Raw genomic sequence first — 21,440 nt, forward strand, 5'->3', positions numbered from 1 at the left:
CCTACTCAGGAACACAACTACATCTGTCTCTGTCTCCTGAGCTACCCTTACATCTATTTTTTTTTTAATGTGTGTGAATGGTGGGTAAAGGGTGGAGAATAAGCACAGCAGGACAGAAAGAGAAAGAACAGGGAGAAGAGGGAGAAAAGAGAATTTTAAAATGTCCCAATGGTTTGTATCCAATTCGGTAAAGGGATGAAAGCTCTAAGGCCTCCGAAAGGAGCCCTGCAGCACCAGCACTCCTACCATTCTAAGCACAGCCAATGTCTGCTTGATAAACATTGTTTGAGCACCTACTTTTGCTGGGACCTATGCTAAGCCAATGCAGTAATACATAAATAACTGTTGCACTATACTGATAGTTCTGCTGTTCTGATGTCTCTACCAATAATAAAATGTACCTGTTGGAGGTTGTTAGTTTTTCTTTCTCAACTGCCACAGATACCCAGAGAAATCTTGTCTTGGTCTCTATGTGAGTAATAAAATTAGCTAAAGTTCTTAGGCTAGGATTTCTTAGCTTGGAATTCTTAGGACCTGCAGTTATTTGCCCACGATCTCAAAGTATAAGCTACGAAGCTTGAAGATGTTCTATCAGACAGTAACCTCGATGGTAATTAAAGAAAACAGGAATAAATGCAGGTTGTTAAGGCAGGTGAAAGCAGTTAATTCATTTTTTTACTTGATATAGTCTCAAGGTCGGTCTAGTTACAGTCTCATTCTTTGCACGTATGTGGGGAAGTACGCACCCTTAGAGAATTCTTTTCTAGGGACTCTCCCTCCACTGCAACCCCCTCCCCAACACACACATACACACACGCACATATACATACACACAGAGTAGAAGTGGCACTGGGTTTAAATGACTAAAAAAATAACTTGTCTCAAGGATACCGGGACCATTTTGAGTTTTCTTGTCTCAGGGACTTTGGTTATTCCGGGCATCTGCATTCTGAAGAACAGCAATTTGAGGCCTCAAGAATAGTCTAGATCTACAATGAGACAACTCAGCTAAATCAACATAAATCCAACGGAGAAGATAGGTGCAGAATCCATCAGAATCTTGGGAGAGGAAATCTGTCACTGAATTTACCTCTAAAGAAAGCATGCAGATCCTGGACTACAGACCACAACTGGAGAGGAGCTGATTTTTGCTAGGGGGACTGTGGCCTAATGGAAAATCTTCAGGTATTCCTCAGCACGCCAGGTTGTGTCATAGAGAACCCACCTAATACAGAGAACTCAGGCACTGACAGCAACATTACTGCAGACGTGCTATGATTCAACAGTGGTTGCTCTTTCTCTGTGGCATGGAGCACTCAAAGTAAGAAGGGTTTCAACTTACCTAGTCACACATCAAATTTATTTATGGATATGTGGGGGTGTTTGAAGAGAGACAGAACTAGGTGCAATCAAAACGCACAGTACATTCTTCCTTAAGGGAAAACCAAAAGGGCTGTAAGTAGTTAAAAAGGAAAAAAGGAAGGTATGTTTTGGGGTAGAGGCCATGAAGGAAATTCTATGATTTTATATCTTTGCAGTTCTTCAATCTACATTCTTTTATGCCTTACAGCACCCGACTCCTCATGATGACAATGACAGGGGTCTTGAGTTCTTCTAGGTCACTCATGCAGGTCCTTTCCTATCTCTTACCTACCTGTGTACAATGCTGGCAGCATATCTGAAGCCCATATATTTGATTCTCTGCATGTAAATTTAGGAAGAGAATTTGTGATTCTAGTTTCTATATAGGAATAGGTTCCATTCCTAAAGCTCAGAGACAGTCTTTGCAAAACTCAGACCAAGGGACAGGGATTATATTTACCATGCACATTACATATTTATATCTCAGCAGGTTGGACTGACATCATAGGGCACATACCTTCTACTAGTGTATTTGTAACAACACTCATTATACTGTTGATTCTGTCCTTCCGCCCGTAGGAGGCTAATTGGTCCATGGAAACTAAAAGAGATCCAGGGCCTTTCTTCTTAATTTCCACCTCAGTTGTAGCCTTAAAAAAAAAAAAAAAAAGCAAATAGAGTGAGTTAAGTCTATAAAGGTAAATCTGGGCCTTACTTGATAGACAGTCCAGTGTGTGATCTTCATTACAGTCTTTAACTTTGATCCTACAGTCCTATTCACTTCAACAAGTAGAATGACATGAATCGGCCATGGTTCATCCTTATTTCTATGGGTGATAAGATGAAGTCATTTAAGTCAGTGTGAATCTACAATGATCCCAAGAATCTGGCTGGGACCCAAACATCTCACCTGGTTCATTCCAAGCACAGAGTAGAAAGACCAGATCCTCCTGGGGTACTGTCATCAGAAGTAGACCCTGAGTTTTCTGGTCCTAATCTCAAATCCACAATATTTGGCTAGAATTGGTCCACATGATAAAGTAAGTCAAATTTACTTCCATTTGAAATTTCATTAAAGTCAAGTTCCTGATCACACTGAGTATTATAGATGCTGTTTCTTCCTTGAGTAGGAGCACTATTATTCTAATAAACTGCCTCTTCCAAATACCAAATCTGGGCCTAACTGAACATTAGCAAGTTGAAGATCTGCTCCAGGTCTCCTGTAAGCCACTGTAAGAAAGTACAGAAAGGTTTTGCTATCTTAATTAAATATATTGTATCTTATGTTTATCTTGCCCTTTCACAGTTTTATGAGTTCAAATGCCCAATAAAAAATGGCAGAAAATATAATCAGATTGTTATAAAAAATATGATTACATGCTCCACCCTGGGCAATAACCGGTATGGTAGATTACAGCAAAGGGTTTCTTAATGTCCCTGACTTACGTTCTTGTGACTATTCCACATCAGTTCAGGCTTAATGGGGTGGCTTAAAACCTAGCTCTTTAGTAACCATGCTGTTCACTGTACCATATCACCCACGTAGACTTGGCTCTTCCTTCTAAGATGGTGAAGGTAAGAGGACAGAGACAATCGGCAGCCCTCAGAGGACAGGGGAGATTGTATGAGGCTGGAGAAGCATATGTCTGATCAGTAAGAGAATGATCCTAGCTGTTTTAAAAAGAAAATAATTACCTCTGGAGAGCTACATCAAAAAGCCCATCTGTTCTAAACATCTTCAGATTTTAAGGACTGAACAGAAGAAAGTTCCTAGCAGATTATGATTTATCTTATCAAAGTGTTTCATTAGCCTGTAGTCCCAGCTACTCAGGTGGTGGAGGCGGCAGGATTACATGAGCCCAGGAGTTAGAGACCATCCTGGGCAACACAGAGAGACCTCATCTCAAAAAAAAAAAAAAAAAAAGTGTTTCATCAGACCGTTTCACTGATTCAGATTTGGATCTTGTTTGTTTTGTTCGTTTGGCAAAGCTACAGAAGAAATACAAGAAAAAAAAACGATTTCCCTGGGAATTCCTTGCTGCATTACTATACTAACATCTGTGTACGTAAGAATGACTTGTGGTTGTAGCCACAGGAAGACGCCTCCTGCCTGTGGAAAAAGGAGAGAAGAGCAGGAAGGACTTTGTATTGTGGTTTGAGTGCTAGCATAGCTGCAGAATAGAACATCAGGCAAATCTCTAAGGTTTTTTGTTTTTTGCTTTTTGAGAGAGTCTGCTCTGTTGCTCAGGCTGGAATGCAGTGGCATGATCTCGGCTTACTGCAACCTCTGCCTCTGAGGTTCAAGCAATTCTCCCACCTCCGCCTCCTGAATAGGTGGGATCACAGGCGTACACAAGCACACCCGGCTAATTTTTGTATTTTTTAGTAAAGACAGGGTTTCTCCATGTTATCCAGGCTGGTCTGGAACTCCTGGCCTCAAGTGATCCTCCCACCTCAGCCTTCCAAAATGCTGGGATTACAGATGTGAGCCACCACGCCCAGCTAAAATTTAATTTTATTTAAACAAATACTTACTGTGTGCTAAGTGCTGTGGATACAGTGGTGAACAACACATACAACATGGTCCCTGTCCTCTTGATGGGTTTCGCCATGTTGGCCAGGCTGGTATCAAACTCCTGGCCTCAGGTGATCCACCCACCTTGGACTCCCAAAGTGCTAAGAAATCTCTAAGGCTTTTTGTTCCAATCCCTGGCTTCCAGACAATATGTCTGGACCCACCTGGGACCTGGGGGGACTTGCCACCCTGAAGGGGAGGACACAAACCTGGCTGGCTTCACCACCTGCTGACTGTAGAGCCCTAGGGCCTTGAGTGAACACAGGTGGCAGCCATGTAGTGGTTACAGCGGGCCTTGGGCAAGACCTTGTGCTGTGCTGGCTTCAAGTCTGACCCAGCAGTCCCAGTAGTAATGGCCAGAGGGGTGCTTACATCAACACACTCCAGTTCAAGGTGGCTCAGCACAGAAAAAGAGACTCCATTTGTTTGGGAGAAAGTGAGGAAAAAGAACAAATCTTTGCCTTGTAATCCAGAGAATTCTTCCAGATCTTTATTATCCAAGACCACCAAGGTGGTATTTCTATGAATCTGCAAAAACCACAGCATTATTGGACTTGGGGCTCAAATTCCTTCAAATATCTGGAAAGCCTTCTGAAGAAGGACAGGCACAAACAAGCCCAGATTGTGAAGACTATAATAAATACCTAGCTTGTCAATGCCCAAACACCAACAAACATCTAAAAGCATCAAGATCATGCAGGAAAACATGGCCTCACCAAAAGAATTAAATAAGGTACCAGGGACCAATCCTGGAGAAACAGAGATATGTGACCTTTCAGACAGAGAATTCAAAAGAGCTATGTTGATGAAACTCAAGGAAATTCAAGATAACACAGAGAAGGAATTCAGCATTCTATCAGATAAATTTAACAAAGAGACTGAAATAATTACAAACAATCAAGCAGAAACTCTACAGTTGGAAAATGCAACTGGATACTAAAGAATGCATTAGAGTCTCTTAATAACAGAATTGATCAGACAGAAGAAAGAATTAATGAGCTTGAAGACAGCCTATTTGAAAATACTCAGAGGAAACAAAAGAAAAAACAACAACAACAACAACAAAACGAAGCACACCCGCAAGATCTAGCAAATAGCCTCAAAAGGGAAAAATCTTAGAGCTATTGGCCTTAAAGAGGATGTAGAGAAAGAGATAAGGATAGAAAGTTTATTCAAAGGAATAATAACAGAAAACTTGCCAAACGTAGAGAAAGATATCAACATTCAAGTACAAGAAGATTATAGAACACCAAGCAGATTGAACCAAAAGAAGACTACCTCAAGGCATCTAATAACAAAACTCCCAAAGGTCAAGGATAAAGAAAGGATCCTAAAAGCAGCGAGAAAAGAAAAAAAAAACAACATACAATGGAGCTCCAATAAATCTAGCAGCTGGCCTTTCAGTGAAAACCTTACAGGCTAGGAGAAAGTGGTAATGATATATTTAAAGTGCTGAGGGAAAGAAACTTTTACCCTAGAACACTGTATCTGGCAAAAATATCCTTCAAGCATGAAGGAGAAATAAAGATCTTCCCAGATAAACAAAAGCTGAGAGATTTCTTCAACACCAGACCTGTCCTACAGGAACTGCTAAAAGGAGTTCTTCCAGCTGAAAGAAGAGAGGATGTTAATGGCAAGAAGAAATCATCTGAAGATACAAACCTCACTGGTAATAGTAGGCATACAGAAAAACACAGAATATTGTAACACTGTAATTGTGGCATGTAAACTCCCACATGCCACAATTACAGTGTTATGATAAGCCAATATAAATAATAACTACAACAACTTTTCAAGACATAGTACAATAAGACATAAAGAGAAACAACAAAAAGTTAAAAAGCAGAGGGATGAAGTTAAAGTGTACAGTTTTTATTAGTTTCCTTTTTGCATGTTTGTTTATGCAATCAGTGTTAAGTTGTCATCAGTTTAAAATAATGGGTTATGCCAGGTGCAGTGGCTCACGCCTGTAATCCCAGCACTCTAGGAGGTTGAGGTGGGCAGATCACCTGAGGTCAGAAGTTTGAGACCAGTCTGATCAACATGGAGAAAGCCCGTCTCTACTAAAAATACAAAATTAGCCGGGCGTGGTGGCACATGCTTGTAATCCCAGCTACTTGGGAGGCTGAGGCAGGAGAATCACTTAGGAGGTAGAGGTTGCAGTGAGCCAAGATCACACCATTGCACTCCAGCCTGGGCAACAAGAGTGAAACTCCGTCTCAAAAAATAAATAAATAAAAATAAAATAAAATAATGGATTATAAGACATTAATAATATTTGCAAGCCTCATGGTAGCCTTGAATTGAAAAACACACAACGGATACACAAAAAATAAAAAGCAAGAAATTAAGTCATACCACCAGAGAAAATAACCTTCACTAAGGGGAAGACAAGGAAGGAAGGGAAAAAGTAAAAGAAGACCGCAAAACAACCAGAAAACAAATGACAAAATGGCAGGAGTAAGTCCCAACTTATCAGTAATAACACTGAATGTAAATAAACTAAACTCTCCAATAAAAGGACATAGAGTGGCTAAATGCATGAACAAATAAGACCCAATGATCTGTTGCCTACAAGAAACACACTTCATCTATAAAGATACACAGACTGAGAATAAATGGATGGAAAAAGATATTCCATGCCAATGGAAACCAAAAAAGAGCAGAAGTAGTAGCTATACTTACACTAGAAAAAATAGATTTTAAGACAAAAATTATAAGAGACAGAGATCGCTATTACATAATGATAAAGGGGTCAGTCTAGCAAAAGGATATAACAATTATAAATATACATGTACCCAACACTGGAACACCCAAATATGTAAAGCAAATATTATTATAGCTAAAGAGATAGACCTCAGGCTAGGCACAATAGCTCATGCCTATAATCCCAGCACTTTGGGAGGTCCAGGTGGGTGGGTTTCTGGAGCCCAGGAGTTTGAGACCGACCTGGGAACATAGCAAAACCCTGTCTCTACAAAAAAATACAAAAATTAGCCAGGCATGGTGGTGCATGCCTATAGTCCCAGCTAATCAGAGGGCTGAGGCAGGAGGATCACTTGAGCCTGTAAGGTCGAGGCTGCAGTGGGCTGAGATCGCACCCCTCCACTCCAGCCTGGATAACAGAGCAAGACCTTGTCTCAAAGAGAGAGAGAGACCTCAATACAATAACAGTTGGAGACTTCAACATCCCACTTTCAGCATTGGACAGATCTCCCAGACAGAAACTCAACAAAGAAACATTGGACTTAACCTACACTAAGGATGACCTAATAGATATTTACGGAACATTTCATCCAAAGGCTACAGAATACACATATTGCCCTTAGCACATGGATTATTCTCAAGGATAGACCATATGTTAGGTCACAAATAAGTCTTAAAATACTCAAAAAATTTGAAATATCCGGCATTTTTTACCACAATGTCAAGCATCTTTGAATAAAACTAGAAAACAGGAGGAATTTTGAAAATGACACAAACACATGGAGATTAAATATGCTCCTGAATGACCAGTGGGGTCAAAGTCAATGAAGAAATTAAGAAGGAAACTGAAAAGTTTCTTGAAACAAATAGCAGAAACACAACATAACAAAACCTATGGGATACAGTGCAAGCACTACTAAGAGGGAAGTTTAAAGCTATCAGCACCTTGTTGGGAGCAAGCCCCCCAAAATCTGGCCATAAACTGGCCCCAAAACTGGCCATAAACAAAATCTCTGCAGCACTGTAACAGGTTCATAATGGCCCTAACACCCAAGCTGGAAGGTTGTGGGTTTATGGGAATGAGGGCAAGGAACACCTGGCCTGCCCAGGGTAGAAAACCGCTTAAAGGCATTCTTAAGCCATAAACAATAGCATGAGCGATCTGTGCCTTAAGAACATGCTCCTGCTGCAGTTAACTAGCCCAACCTATTCCTTTAATTCGGCCCTTCCCTTAGTTTCCCATAAGGGATACTTTTAGTTAACTTAGTATCTATAGAAACAATGCTAATGACTGGTTTGCTGTTAATAAATATGTGGGTAAATCTCTGTTTGGGGCTCTCAGCTCCGAAGGCTGTGAGATCCGATTTCCCACTTCACACTTCTATATTTCTGTGTGTGTGTGTCTTTAATTCCTCTAGCGCCACTGGGTTAAGGTCTCCCCAACCGAGCTGGTCTTGGCAAGTGGCGTCCATTCGTGGGGGCTCAAATCCAGGTCAAAGGGTCGCCAAAGCGATGGTTGGAACGGAGGAGGACACCCGAGTACTCTTAAAGCAGTACCCGTGGTGAGTAAGAAGGGGAGCTCGGACGCCTCAGGGTAACAATGGGACAGGTATGGGGTCTGGTTCGTTTCACCTTAGAACTTTTTCACACTGATAATGAGGAGGAACAAGAGAATAGTGAAGTAACAGAAGAGGTTACAGAGCAGGTTTATTTGCCAGCTAAAGTTAAAGCAGCAAAGGAAGGAGAGGTTCATCCCTACCCTTCTGCACCCCCTCCTTATTATTTTGAAGAAAATGACCCCCTGGCTCTTTCTTTTCCAGAGGACATTGGGCGAAAAGTAGTTGCCCCAGTGACTGTTCGAGCGGCACCTCGAGCGACGGCTCTTAGTTCTATTCAGGCAGGAATTCAGCAAGCTAGACAAGACGGTAATTTAGAGGCTTGGCAGTTCCCTGTTAGAACAAACCCCCCAGATCAACAGGGAAATATTACAGTTACATTTGAGCATTTTCCTTTTAAATTACTCAAAGAATTTAAACAAGCTATTTATACTAAAAAAGAATGTAGAAAAAATTAGCGAGTCAGGCCGCCAGATAGGGGAAAAAGGAAAACTGTTGAGTCTGAAATAGGTCCAACATGTAAAAAAGGAAAACACTGGACTCGTCAGTGTCACTCTAAGTTTGATAAAGATGGGAACCCGATTTCGGGAAACACCATGAGGGGCCCGTCCCAGGCCCCGTTCTAAACCAGGGCATTTCCAGCTCAGGCCATTCCCTCACCCCTGTACAATGTCTGTCCCCCACCACAGCCTGTAGAGCTGCAGTAGATTTATGCTGCACAAAAGCTGTGAGCCTTCTGCCTGGGGAACCCCCGCAAAAGGTCCCAACAGGAGTCTGTGGACCCTTGCCAGCAGGGACAATAGGATTACTTCTAGGAAGGCCTAGTTTAAGTTTAAAAGGCGTACAAATACATACAGGAGTCACTGATTTAGATTACAATGGGGAAATTCAAATTGTTATATCTACTTCTGTTCCCTGGAAAGCAGAGCCAGAAGAGTGCATAGCACAGCTCCTGACTGTGCCGTATGTGGGAATAGGAAAAAGTGAAATTAAACAAACAGGAGGATTTGGAAGCACAAATAAACAAGGCAAAGCAGCTTACTAGGTAAATCAAATTACTGATAAACGCCCTATCTGTGAAATAACTATTCCGGGAAGGAAATTTAAAGGTTTGGGAGATACAGGAACGGACATTTCAATTATTTCTCTATAGCACTGGCTGTCCACGTGGCCAATTCAATCCGCTCAATTGAACATAGGTGGAGTTGGTAAAGCCGCTGAAGTATATAAAAGTTATATTTTGCATTGTGAAGGGCCCAATGGACAACCTGGGACTATTCAACCAATTATAACTTCTGTACCTATAAACTCATGGGGAAGAGATTTATTACAACAATGGGGAGCACAAGTTCTAATTCCAGAACAATTATATAGCCCTCAAAGTCAACATATGATTCATGAAATGGGGTATGTCCCTGGTATGGGACTAGAAAAAAATTGCAAGATTCGAAAGAACCACTTCAAGTGGAAAAACAAAGCTCCCGCCAAAGATTAGGAAATAATTTTTGATGGCGGCCATTGTTAAGCCTCCAGAACCTATACCTCTAAAATGGTTAACAGATAAGCCAATTTGGATAGAATAATGGCCACTACGTAAAGAAAAATTGGAGGCTTTAGAGAAATTACTTGCTGAACAATTAGAAAATGGGCACATAGCTCCAACATTTTCCCCTTGGAATTCTCCAGTTTTCGTAATTAAGAAAAAATCAGGTAAATGGAGAATGTTAACTGACTTAAAAGCCATCAATTCCTTTAATAGTCATAGATTTAAAAGACTGTTTCTTTACTATCCCTTTAGCTGAGCAAGACTGTGAATGGTTTGCATTTACAATTCCTGCAGTAAACAACCTGCAGCCTGCTAAGCGTTATATGATCACTTGCAAAATTCGATTTCTCACGCTGGTTTAATTATAGCTCCTGACAAAATTCAGACTACTACTCCTTACTCCTACTTGGGGACCCGAGTAAATGACACTACCATTGTGCCACAAAAAGTAACCATACGTAGGGATCAACTAAAAACATTAAATGACTTTCAAAAATTACAAGCGGACATTAATTGGATACGACCTGCTCTAGGCATTCCTACCTATGCCATGAGTAATCTGTTTTCCATCCTTAGAGGAAATCCTAGTCTCACTAGCCCTCGGCAATTAACAAAGGAGGCAGAGGCAGTGTTACAACTAATTAAGAAGCAAGTCCATAAAGCTCAAATACATAGAATAGATCCAGAGAAGACTCTCGATTTGCTAATTTTTTCAACTCTGCATTCACCTGCTGGTGTTACTGTCCAAGAACAGGACTTAGTAGAGTGGCTTTTTCTTCCACATGCTAATTCACGGACTCTAACTCCTTATTTAGATCAAATCGCTACAATGATAGGGATTGGGAGAACTCGGATTGTTAAATTACATGGATATGATCCTGGAAAAATTATTGTCCCTCTCATGAAGGCACAAATACAGCAAGCTTTTATAAATAGTCTTACTTGGCAAACCCATTTAGCTGACTTTGTGGGTATTCTCAATAATCATTTTCCTAAAACGAAGCTGTTTCAGTTTTTGAAATTAACTAACTGGATTCTCTCTAAAATAACTAAATTTAAACCAATTGAAGGTGCTGACAATGTTTTTACAGATGGGTCTCGTAATGGTAAAGCTTCTTATTTTGAATCAAAAGGTAAAGTTTTCCAGACGTCCTATACTTCAGCTCAAAAAGCGGAGCTTGTAGCTGTAATTGAGGTATTGACTGCTTTTGATATGCCTATTAATGTGATTTCTGATTCTTCATATGCGGTTCACTCCACACGGTTAACTGAAAATGCTCAGTTACGATTTCATACAGATGAACAACTGGTGACTTTATTTACCCAATTGCAAATAGCAGTTAGGAGTAGAATGCACCCTTTTTACATCACTCACATTAGAGCTCATACACCTCTTCCAGGACCTTTGACTGAAGGGAATCAAATGGCTGATCCCCTAGTTGCTAATGCAATATCTAATGCTAGACATTTTCACAATTCAACCCATGTTAATGCCTCTGGTCTCAAACGCAGATACAGCATTACCTGGAAAGAGGCTAAAGCTATTATCCAGCGACGCCCAACTTGCCAAATGGTACATTCCTCACCTTTTACAGGAGGAGTTAACCCTCGAGGACTGGAACCTAACTCTCTTTGGCAAATGGATGTCACACGTGTTCCCTCGTCTGGGAGACTAGCTTATGTACATGTATGTGTGGACACCTTTTCTCACTGTGTCTGGGCTACATGCCAATCAGGAGAGTCTTCTGCCCGTGTTAAACGTCACTTTTTGCAGTGTTTTGCAGTGATGGGCATTCCAGCTTCTATTAAAACAGAGAATGCCCCAGGCTATACTAGCCAAGCTCTAGCTACATTTTTCTCTGTGTGGAATATTAAACACATTACTGGTATCCCATACAATTCTCAAGGACAAGCCACAGTGGAAAGAATGAATCTCTCCCTAAAACAGCAGTTGCAAAAGCAGAAATGGGGAGATAGAGAATATGGAACCCCACGGATGCAACTGAACCTAGCATTATTAACTTCAAATTTTTTGAGCCTGCCCAAAGGCCAGATGTTATCAGCAGCTGAACAGCATCTACAGAAACCAGCTGCAAAAACAGAAACAGAACAACTGATTTGGTGGAGAGAGCCAATGACAAAAAGTTGAGAAATAGGTAAAATAATAACTTGGGGTAGAGGTTATGCTTGTATTTCTCCAGGCCACAATCAACAGCCGATTTTGATACCATCAAGACACCTGAAAGCTTATCATGAGACAGATGCTGAGGAAGAGACTCCGGGAGGATCCCGAGGACCGCCCGGTTGCAGCCATGTCAAGACCGATGCTGAGGAGGACCCCAACTGTCACGAGCAACACCCGTTGAACACAGCCACCCACCTGGGGACAGATGAAGAAGCTGTCACAGATGGTGGAAGAAAACCTGAGGAAAGCGGGACAGCCAGTCACAATGAATAATTTAATGGTAGCTATGATAGCGGTTATCACCACTGTCGTGAGTATTCTTTCAATAAGGGCCGGTAATAATGCCTGGATGCAATCACTCTATGATACAGTTACACATGCTTTCTGATCTCAGTATTTAACATAATAAATCTGCTCCTATAATTGAGGCATACGCCCTCAAAAACCTATTTGTAAACAGGATTGGACCCAGTTAGAAAAAATGAACGTACCTGTTTAGGAAGATTGCTTTGCAGAACAGGCAGAGGTGCCACACAACGATTCCTATGGAATCATTATCAATTGGTCCCCTAAGGGGAGGTTTAGCTTGAATTGCACCTCTCAGTCTGTATGCCACGGCCACACTATATTCAGATGATCTGAACAAAATGGTCAGATGGTAGAAATGGCAAAAAGTACGGCAAAAGTTCCTATTATCTGGAACCATGGTGGTATAGTGGCACCTCGACCTCAAATGATAGGGCTCGTTGTGGGAGCTAGACATAAGGATTTGTGGAAACTATTAATAGCACTTAATAAGATCAAAATTTAGGAAAAAATAAAAACCATCTACAAAGACACTCTACAAACTTGTCTTTGGATATTGCAAAATTAAAGAACAAATATTTAAAGCATTCCAGGCACACCTGACCTTAATGCCAGGAACTGGAGCGCTTAAAGGTACTGCAGACAAATTAGCAGCTAGTAACCCATTAAAATGGATAAAAACACTTGGAAGCTCTGTGATTTCAATGATGACTGTGCTTTTAATCTATGTCGTTTGTCTTTGTATAGTCTGCAGATGTGGATTCCGACTCCTGCGAGAAGTAGCTCACCGTGACAAAGCTGCCCTTGCTTTTATCTCTTTGCAAATCAAAGAAGGGAGACATGTTGGGAGCAAGCCCCCCAAAATCTGGCCATAAACTGGCCCCAAAACTGGCCATAAACAAAATCTCTGCAGCACTGTAACATGTTCATAATGGCCCTAACGCCCAAGCTGGAAGGTTGTGGGTTTACAGGAATGAGAGCAAGGAACACCTGACCTGCCCAGGGTGGAAAACCACTTAAAGGCATTCTTAAGCCACAAACAACAGCATGAGCGATCTGTGTCTTAAGAGCATGTTCCTGCTGCAGTTAACTAGCCCAACCTATTCCTTTAATTCGGCCCTTCCCTTAGTTTCCCATAAGGGATACTTTTAGTTAATTTAGTATCTATAGATACAATGCTAATGACTGGTTTGCTGTTAATAAATATGTGGGTAAATCTTGGTTTGGGGATCTCAGCTCTGAAGGCTGTGAGACCCCTGATTTCCCACTTTGCACTTCTATATTTCTCTCTGTGTGTATGTCTTTAATTCCTCTAGTGCCACTGGGTTAGGGTCTCCTTAACTGAGCTGGTCTCGGCAGCACCTACATCAAAAAAGAAGAAAAACTTCAAAGTAATAATCTAATGGTGCATCTTAACTAGAAAAGGGCAAACAAACCCAAATTAGTAGAAGAAAAGAAATAATAAAGAGCAGAGCCAAAATAAATGAATGTGGGATGAAGAAAATAAAAAAGATCAACAAAACAAGAGGTTGTTTATCTTTTGGAAAGATAAACAAAATTGACAAACCTTTAGCCAGACTAATGAAGAAAAAAAGGGAGAAGACCCAAATAAATAAAATCAGAAATGAAAAAGGAAACATTACAGCTGATACCACAGAAATTCAAAATAACATTAGTGGTTACTATGAGCAAGTACATGCCAATAAATTGGAAAATCTAGAGAAAGCGAATAAATTCCCAGACACATTCAACCATCAAAACTGAACCATGAAGAAATCTAAAACGTGAACAGACCAGTAACAAGTAACAAGATCGAAGCTGTAATAAAAAGCCATTTAGTAAAGAAAAACTCAGGACCTGATGGCTTCACTGCTGAGTTCTAACCAACATTTAAAGAAGAACCAACGCCAATCCTATTTAAATTATTCTGAAAAATAAAGGAGGAGAGAAACTTCCAAACTCATTCTATGAGGCCAGTATTACTCTGATACTAAAACCAGACATAGAAATATCAAAAAAAGAAAACAACAGGCTAATATCTCTGATGAATATTGATGCAAAAATATATTTCCAAAAAACCCAACAAAATACTAGCAAACCAAGTTCAACAACACATTAAAAAGATCATTCATCATTACCAAGTTGGATTTATCTCTGGGATGCAAGAATGGTTCAACACATGCCAATCAGTGTGATACATCATATCAACAGAATAAAGAACAAAAACCAGATGATCATTTCAATTGACGTTGAAAAAGCATTTTATAAAATTCAACATCCTTCATGGTTAAAAACCCTCAAAAAACTAGGTATAGAAGGAACATACCTCAATATAATAAAAGCCATATGTGACAGACTCTCAGCTAATATTATACTGGATGGGGAAAAACCGAAAGCTTTCCTCTAAGATCTGGAACACAACAAGGATGCTCACTTTCACCACTATTACTCAACATAGTACTGGAAGTCCTACTTAGAGCAAATGGACAAGAAAAAGAAATAAAAGGCATACAAATTGGAAAGGAAGAAGTCAAATTATCCTTGTTTACAGGTGATATGATTTTATACTTAGAAAAATCCAAAGACTCCACCAGAAAACTCTTAGAACTGATAAATTCAGTAAAGTTGCAGGACATAAAATCAACATACGAAAACCAGTAGCATTTCTATATGCCAAAGGTGGACAATCTGAAAAAGAAATAAAAAAAGTAATCCCATTTATAAGAGCCACAAATAAAATTAAATACCTAGGAATTAACAAAAGAAATAAAACATCTCTACAACAAAAACTATAAAACACTGATGAAAGAAATTGAAGAGGATGCAAAAAACTGGAAAGATATTGCATGTTCATGGATTGTTCAATATTGTTAAAATGTCCATATTAGTCAAAGCAAGCTACAGATTCAATGTAATCCCTATCAAAATACCGATGGTGTTCTTCACAGAAACAAATAAAAAAAATCCTAAAATTTATATAAAATCACAAAAGACCCAGAACAGCCAAAGCAATCCTGAGCAACAAGAACAAAACTGGAGGAATCACATTACTTGATTTTAAATTATACAACGGAGCTATAGTAACCAAAACAGCATGGTACTGGCATAAAAACAGACACACAGACCAATGGAACAGAATAGAGAACCCAGAAACAAATCCACACACCTACAGTGAACTTATTGTCAACAAAAGTGCCAAGAATAAACACTGGAGAAAAGACAGTCTCATCAATAAATGGTTCTGGCAAAATTGGATATCCATAAGCAGAAGAATGAAACTAGTCCCCTATCTTTCGCCATGTACAAAAATCAAATCAAAATGGATTAAAGAGGTAAGTCTAAGACCTCAAACTATGAAACTACTATAAGAAAACATTGAAGAAACTCTCCAGGACACTGGTCTGGGTAAAAATTTCTTGAGTAATACCCCACAAGCACAGCCAACCAAAGCAAAAATGGACAGATGGGATCACATCAAGTTAAAAAGCTTCTGCACAGCAAGGAAACAATCAGCAAAGTGAACAGACAACCCAAAGAATAGGAGAAAATATCTGAAAACTATCCATCTGACAAGAGATTAGTAACCAGAATATATAAGGAGCTCAAAGAACTCTATAGGAAAAAACAGAATAATCCAATTTAAAAACTGGCAAGAGATTTGAATAGACATTTCTCCAAAGAAGACATACAAATGGCAAACAAGTATATGAAAAGGTGCCTAACATCATGATCATCAGAGAAATGCAAATCAAGACTACAATGAGATATAATCTCACACCGGTTAAAATGGCTTTTAACCAAAAGATAGGCAATAATAAATGCTGGAGAGGATGTGGAGAAAAGGGAATTCTTGTACACTCTTGGTGGGAATGTACATTAGTACAACCACTATGGAGAACAGTTTGGAAGTTCCTCAAAAAACTAAAAATAGAGCTACCTTACGATCTGGAATCCCACTACTGGGTATATACCCAAAAGAAAAGAAATCAATATATCCAGTCGGGCGTGGTGGCTCATGCCTGTAATCCCAGCACTTTGGGAGGCTGAGGCGGGTGGATCACAGGAGGTCAGGAGTTTGAAACCAGCCTGGCCAATATGGTAAAAACCCATCTCTACTAAAAATATGAAAATTAGCTGGGCATCGTGACACATGCCTGTAATTCCAGCTACTTGGGAGGCTAAGGCAGGAGAATCGCTTCAACATAGGACCCAGGTGGCAGAGGTAACAGTGCAGTGAGCCGAGATTGTGCCATTGCACTCCAGCCTGGGCGACAGAGTGAGACTGTCTGAAAAAAAAATGAAGAAGAAGAAAAAGAAAAAAGAAATCAGTATATCAAAGAGATATCTGCACTATCTGCACTCCCAAGTTTGTTGCAGCACTGTTCACAACAGCCAAGATTTGGAAGCAACCTAAGTGTCCATCAACAGATGAATGGAGAAAGAAAATGTGGTACTTATACACAATAGAGTACTATTCAGACATAAAAAAAGACTGAGATCCTGTCATTTACAACGACATGGATAGAACTGAAAGTCATTATATTAAGTGAAATAAGCCAGGCACAGAAAGACAAATATCACATGTTCTCACTTATCTGTGGGATCTAAAAATCAATGTAATTGAACTCCTGGGGATAGAAAGTAGAAGGATGGTTACCAAAGGCTGGGAAGGGTAGTGGGGCAGGGTAGCGGGGACGTGGAGGTAGTTAATGGGTACAAAAAAAATTGTTAGAAAGAAAGAATAAGAGCTAGTATTTGATAGTACAACAGGGTGACTATAGTGAAAATAATTTAATTCTATATTTGAAAATAACTAAAAGAATATAACTGGATTGTTTGTAATACAAAGAAGAATGCTTGAGGGGATGGATATCCCATTTTTCATGATGTGATCATTAAGCATTGCATGCCTGTATCAAAGTATCTCATGTACCTCACAAATATATATACTTACTATGTACCCACAAAAATTTAAAATTAGATAAAATTTTATAAGGACATGCAAAGGCTCTAGAATAGGAAAATAATCTCTTGAGGTGCTACTTAATAATCTTAAAAATGTTATTTTTTGTTCTTAGGGCTTATACTACCTCATTTCAAGAATTAAAGTTACAATACTCAAGACAAATATATATTGGCATAAGCATAGACAAACAGATCAAGGGAACAGAACAGAGTCCAGAAATAGACCCACATATATACATCAACTGATTTTTGTCCAAGGTGCCAAGTCACTTCAATGGAGAAAGGAAAGTCTCTTGAACAAATGGTGCTAACAGACTGGATATCTATCCAGGTTGACTTCTATCTCATTTCACACACAAAAATTAATTTGAGATAAACTGGAGACCTGAATGTAAAACTCAGAACCATAAAACTTATAGACGTAAAATATCTTCATGTTCTTGGGGATAGGCATCCTTGAACAGGATGCAAAAAGCCATATCATAAAAGAAAAAAATTGATATACTGAACTTCATTAACATTAAACATTTTTATATCTGACTTGTATCTGGAACATAAAAAACGAACAAATCAATAATAAAAAGTCAAAAAATGGGCAAAAGATTTGAATAAACAATTCATTAAAGAAGATGTATGAGAAATCAAACATATAGGAAAAGATAATTAGTCACCAGGAAATGCAAATTAATGGCACAATAAAACAACATTTTATATGCATTAAAATGCTAAAATCAAAGACTAACAACAGCAAGTTTGGCTAGGATGTGGAGCAAGTTAACCCTAATACATTGTTGGTAGGATAAAAAAATGGTGTAACTATTCTGAGGAACTGTTTGGCAATTTCTTATAAATTAGACATACATTTATCATATGACCCAGGAATTTCACTTTGATGTATCTACCCAATATAAATGAAAACGTTTATGTTCTAAAAGGGTTTTATAAGAATGCTCATCGCAAGCTTATTCACACTAGTTGCAAACTGGAAGCAACCTGAACGTCTACCAACAGGAGAATGAATAAACAAATTGGGGTATCTTTATACAATGAAATACCACTCAGCAATAACAAGGAATGAACTACTGGTATATGAAACATGAATATGTCTCAAAAACAAAAATATCTTGTTGATTGAAAGCAGTCAAATACAAATACATATTGTATGAGTCTACACATACAAAAGAAAACAAATCTATCTATAGTGATACGAGTCAGAAGTGGTTGCCTGAAGTGGAAGGAACTGATTAGAAAGGGGTAGGAGAGTACTTTTTAGGAGAGTCTTGTGGTAATGATGGGTTTAGGGGATGATCGTCAATCGCTCAGATAACTCCTTCTCCACCTCCTTTTTACCCACAACTTTGGTTAACTCTTGGGTGAGGCTTACCCAATGTCCTACCACAATTTGATTATGCAGAATTCCTTTGAGAAGAAATATGGAATGCAAAAATACGGAGTTTAAAATATGTATAAAATATTATCTGTATTGTGGAAATAAAGATCAACCAAATGAGAAAAGCAAAGGCTATTTAGACCTTGCTATACTGAGGGAGTCAGCCACCATAACTGCCATTTGTGTTTTGGCAGAAACTCAAAGGCAGGCAGAGGAGTGGCAAAGATTTACAGGTGAGAAAAGGGAAGGCTTGAAACTGTGGCTTGATTGGAGGCTGTTGGCATGGGGAAGCTGTAGTCAAGGTAATAAAAAGTGGGACATCTCGTATGATGGGTTGGGGGGTGCATGTTTGGCTCTCTCTGGTTGAACCTAAGTTGAAAATGGGAACAAAAATTAAGGAAAGCTGTCAGTTATCAATCAAGTCCTGGCCATTTGGGAATTTTTTTTTTTTTTTGGGAAACAGGGTCTTCCTCTGTTGCCCAGGCTGGAGTACAGTGATCACTGCTCACTGCAGCCTTGACCTCCCAGGCTCAAGTGATCCTCCCATCTTAGCCTCCCAAGTAGCTGGGACTACAGGTGCATGACACCACACCCAGCTAATTTTTTAATTTTTTTGTAGAGATGAGGTCTCACTATGTTGCCCAGGCTAGTCTCAAACTCCTGGGTTCAAGCAATTTTCCTGCCTCAGCCTCCCAAAGTGTTGGGATTACAGGTAAGGGCCACCATGCCTGGCTCTCATTAGGGGACTATTGTTACAGAAATTATTACTTAGCTTCCTGGATTGTCATCAGAAACAGCAACCTGGCTTCCTGCAAGTTTGACTTATAACAGGCTGGCTTCTTGGACTTTTTATTGTAGATAAGGGGGATGGTTTCTTGGGCAGGTCATGGGTCAATGTTCTATTTTTATATATGGTCTAGTCATTGTCCATTTGTAGATGTCTCATAGTATTCATCAAAATAGGCTGATTCATGGAGAGAGAGAGGGCAAACATATATTCACCAGTGTTAACTAACATGACACAAACTAAAATTGTCTATGAAGGACATCACTAAAAGTGCTGAGAGGGGGCTAAGATGCTGTCTAGAGAACAATATATCTGTACTACCAGGAAAATCTAATCTGTTAAAGTTAAGGTACACCAACACGGGTGAGCAGGCCCTCTTCCCTAAGTGAGGTTTTGAAAGCTGGGTTCTTGGCTATTCTTTTTCTTTTTTCTTTGTTTTTGAGACAGAGTCTCGCCCTGTCACCCACACTGGAGTACAGTGGTGCAATCTTCACTCACTGCAACCTCTGCCTCCTAGGTTCAAGGGATTCTCCTGCCTCAGCCTCTTGAGTAGCTGAGATTAACCATGCCTGGTTAATTTTTGTATTTTAGTAGAGACAGGGTTTTACCATGTTGGTCAGGTTGGTCTCAAACTCCTGACCTCAAATGATCCGCCCGCCTCGGCCTCCCAAAGTGCTGGGATTACAGGCGTGAGCTACTGTTTATGTTAAATCAGACAACTGAAGGGAATAAAATCTGGAGGAGCCTCTCTCCCAGGTAAAGCAGCTTCACTGTCAGCTTCTCATAGTCAGCTTCCACCTAGAATTCTGCTTGGGCTTCTGTGAGATGTACCTTTGTTACAGGCTCAGCTGCTCAATTCTCATCACCTGGCAGTGGGAAGTGGGCTTCTTCCTTCAACTATGTTGAGATCCAAGGGCCAGAGGAAAGATCACATACCCTTTCCCTCCCCTTCTCTATCTCTTCAGTGTTTTTTGTTTTTGTTTTTGCAAATGGAGGTGTATGGTTTTTTTTTGTTTTGTGTTGTGTTGTTGGTGAGTGGGGAGGATAATTAACATTTTAAAGTTAGGAGCCTTTTTTTAATTCAACCTGTAGAAGCCTTGGAGGAAAAACCTTCAGTAACTGAGGAAGCAACTGAGAACCTTAAGTAAGTTCTTTGAAAGTTAAACCCAGTACCAGTTTGTTCCATTTCTCTTAACCCAAATGCTGTTTACTGGGGCATTTAGCCACTGACTTCCAACCTCCTAAATTACAGCAGTCCTTTTCAAAGAGATATCCTACAATAGCTGCAGATGGCAGATTCTGCCCACATTTCTAGAGATCTGCCCAAGGAAGCTTGACTTCTTATTGATTCTAAATTGTTTTCACATGGAAATACATAACTGGATGTTTATTAGCCAGTCACCTTTCTTGGAATTAAAATTTATAGCATTTTATAAGTATTCTTAGAGCCTAGCCATAATCTCCTTCCCAAGCCTTTCTCAAATTTGCATAGTGTTTTGCTTTAAAATAATTGTACAGTAATTTCTCTTTCTCAAACAAAGGATTTTTAGAAGGAGCCCCACCTTCTCCAAGTCAAGCAATTTGGTACTGTTTACTTCTCAGAGCTTTCAGGGCCAAAAATGTGTAAGAAAAGGAAAGAAAACTGGCTTTCTGAACAGCAAGAATGAGCCACATAATATGCTTCACACTTTATATATGAAGCATATTATATATGAATAATATATATACGTTATATTTTATCTTCACAATAGCCCTATAACAGAGGTCCTTTTATCTCTTTTTACAGAGAAGAAAATGGCTTAGAGAATTTCCCAGGATCATATGCACAAATACAGAACTTGGGCTTCAGAGTTAGTATATTGTAATGGTTAACGGTAAAAACTTTGGAGTTAGATTGCTTGGATTCAATCCTAACTCTACTGCTTACTGTGCAATCTTGGACAAGTTATTTTATTCCTCTAAGCCTTGGCTTCCTCTTCAGTCAGATGCAGCCAATAGCAGT

At 39.6% G+C, this 21,440-nt stretch overlaps 1 protein-coding gene across 5 annotated transcripts in view; it reads right to left on the reverse strand.

The window, feature by feature from the left end:
* SCN8A (sodium voltage-gated channel alpha subunit 8) overlaps positions 1–21,440 on the reverse strand; it is a 236,825-nt gene that overhangs the window by 73,173 nt on the left and 142,212 nt on the right. For all 5 annotated transcript variants that reach the window (XM_055294788.2, XM_055294786.2, XM_055294789.2 and 2 more), the window contains exon 13: positions 1,880–2,012. In XM_055294788.2, the coding sequence (XP_055150763.1) occupies positions 1,880–2,012 (133 nt within the window). The remainder of the gene's footprint in view (positions 1–1,879; positions 2,013–21,440) is intronic.

Source organism: Symphalangus syndactylus, chromosome 10 (genome assembly GCF_028878055.3).
Source record: "Symphalangus syndactylus isolate Jambi chromosome 10, NHGRI_mSymSyn1-v2.1_pri, whole genome shotgun sequence".
NCBI lineage: Eukaryota > Metazoa > Chordata > Mammalia > Primates > Hylobatidae > Symphalangus > Symphalangus syndactylus.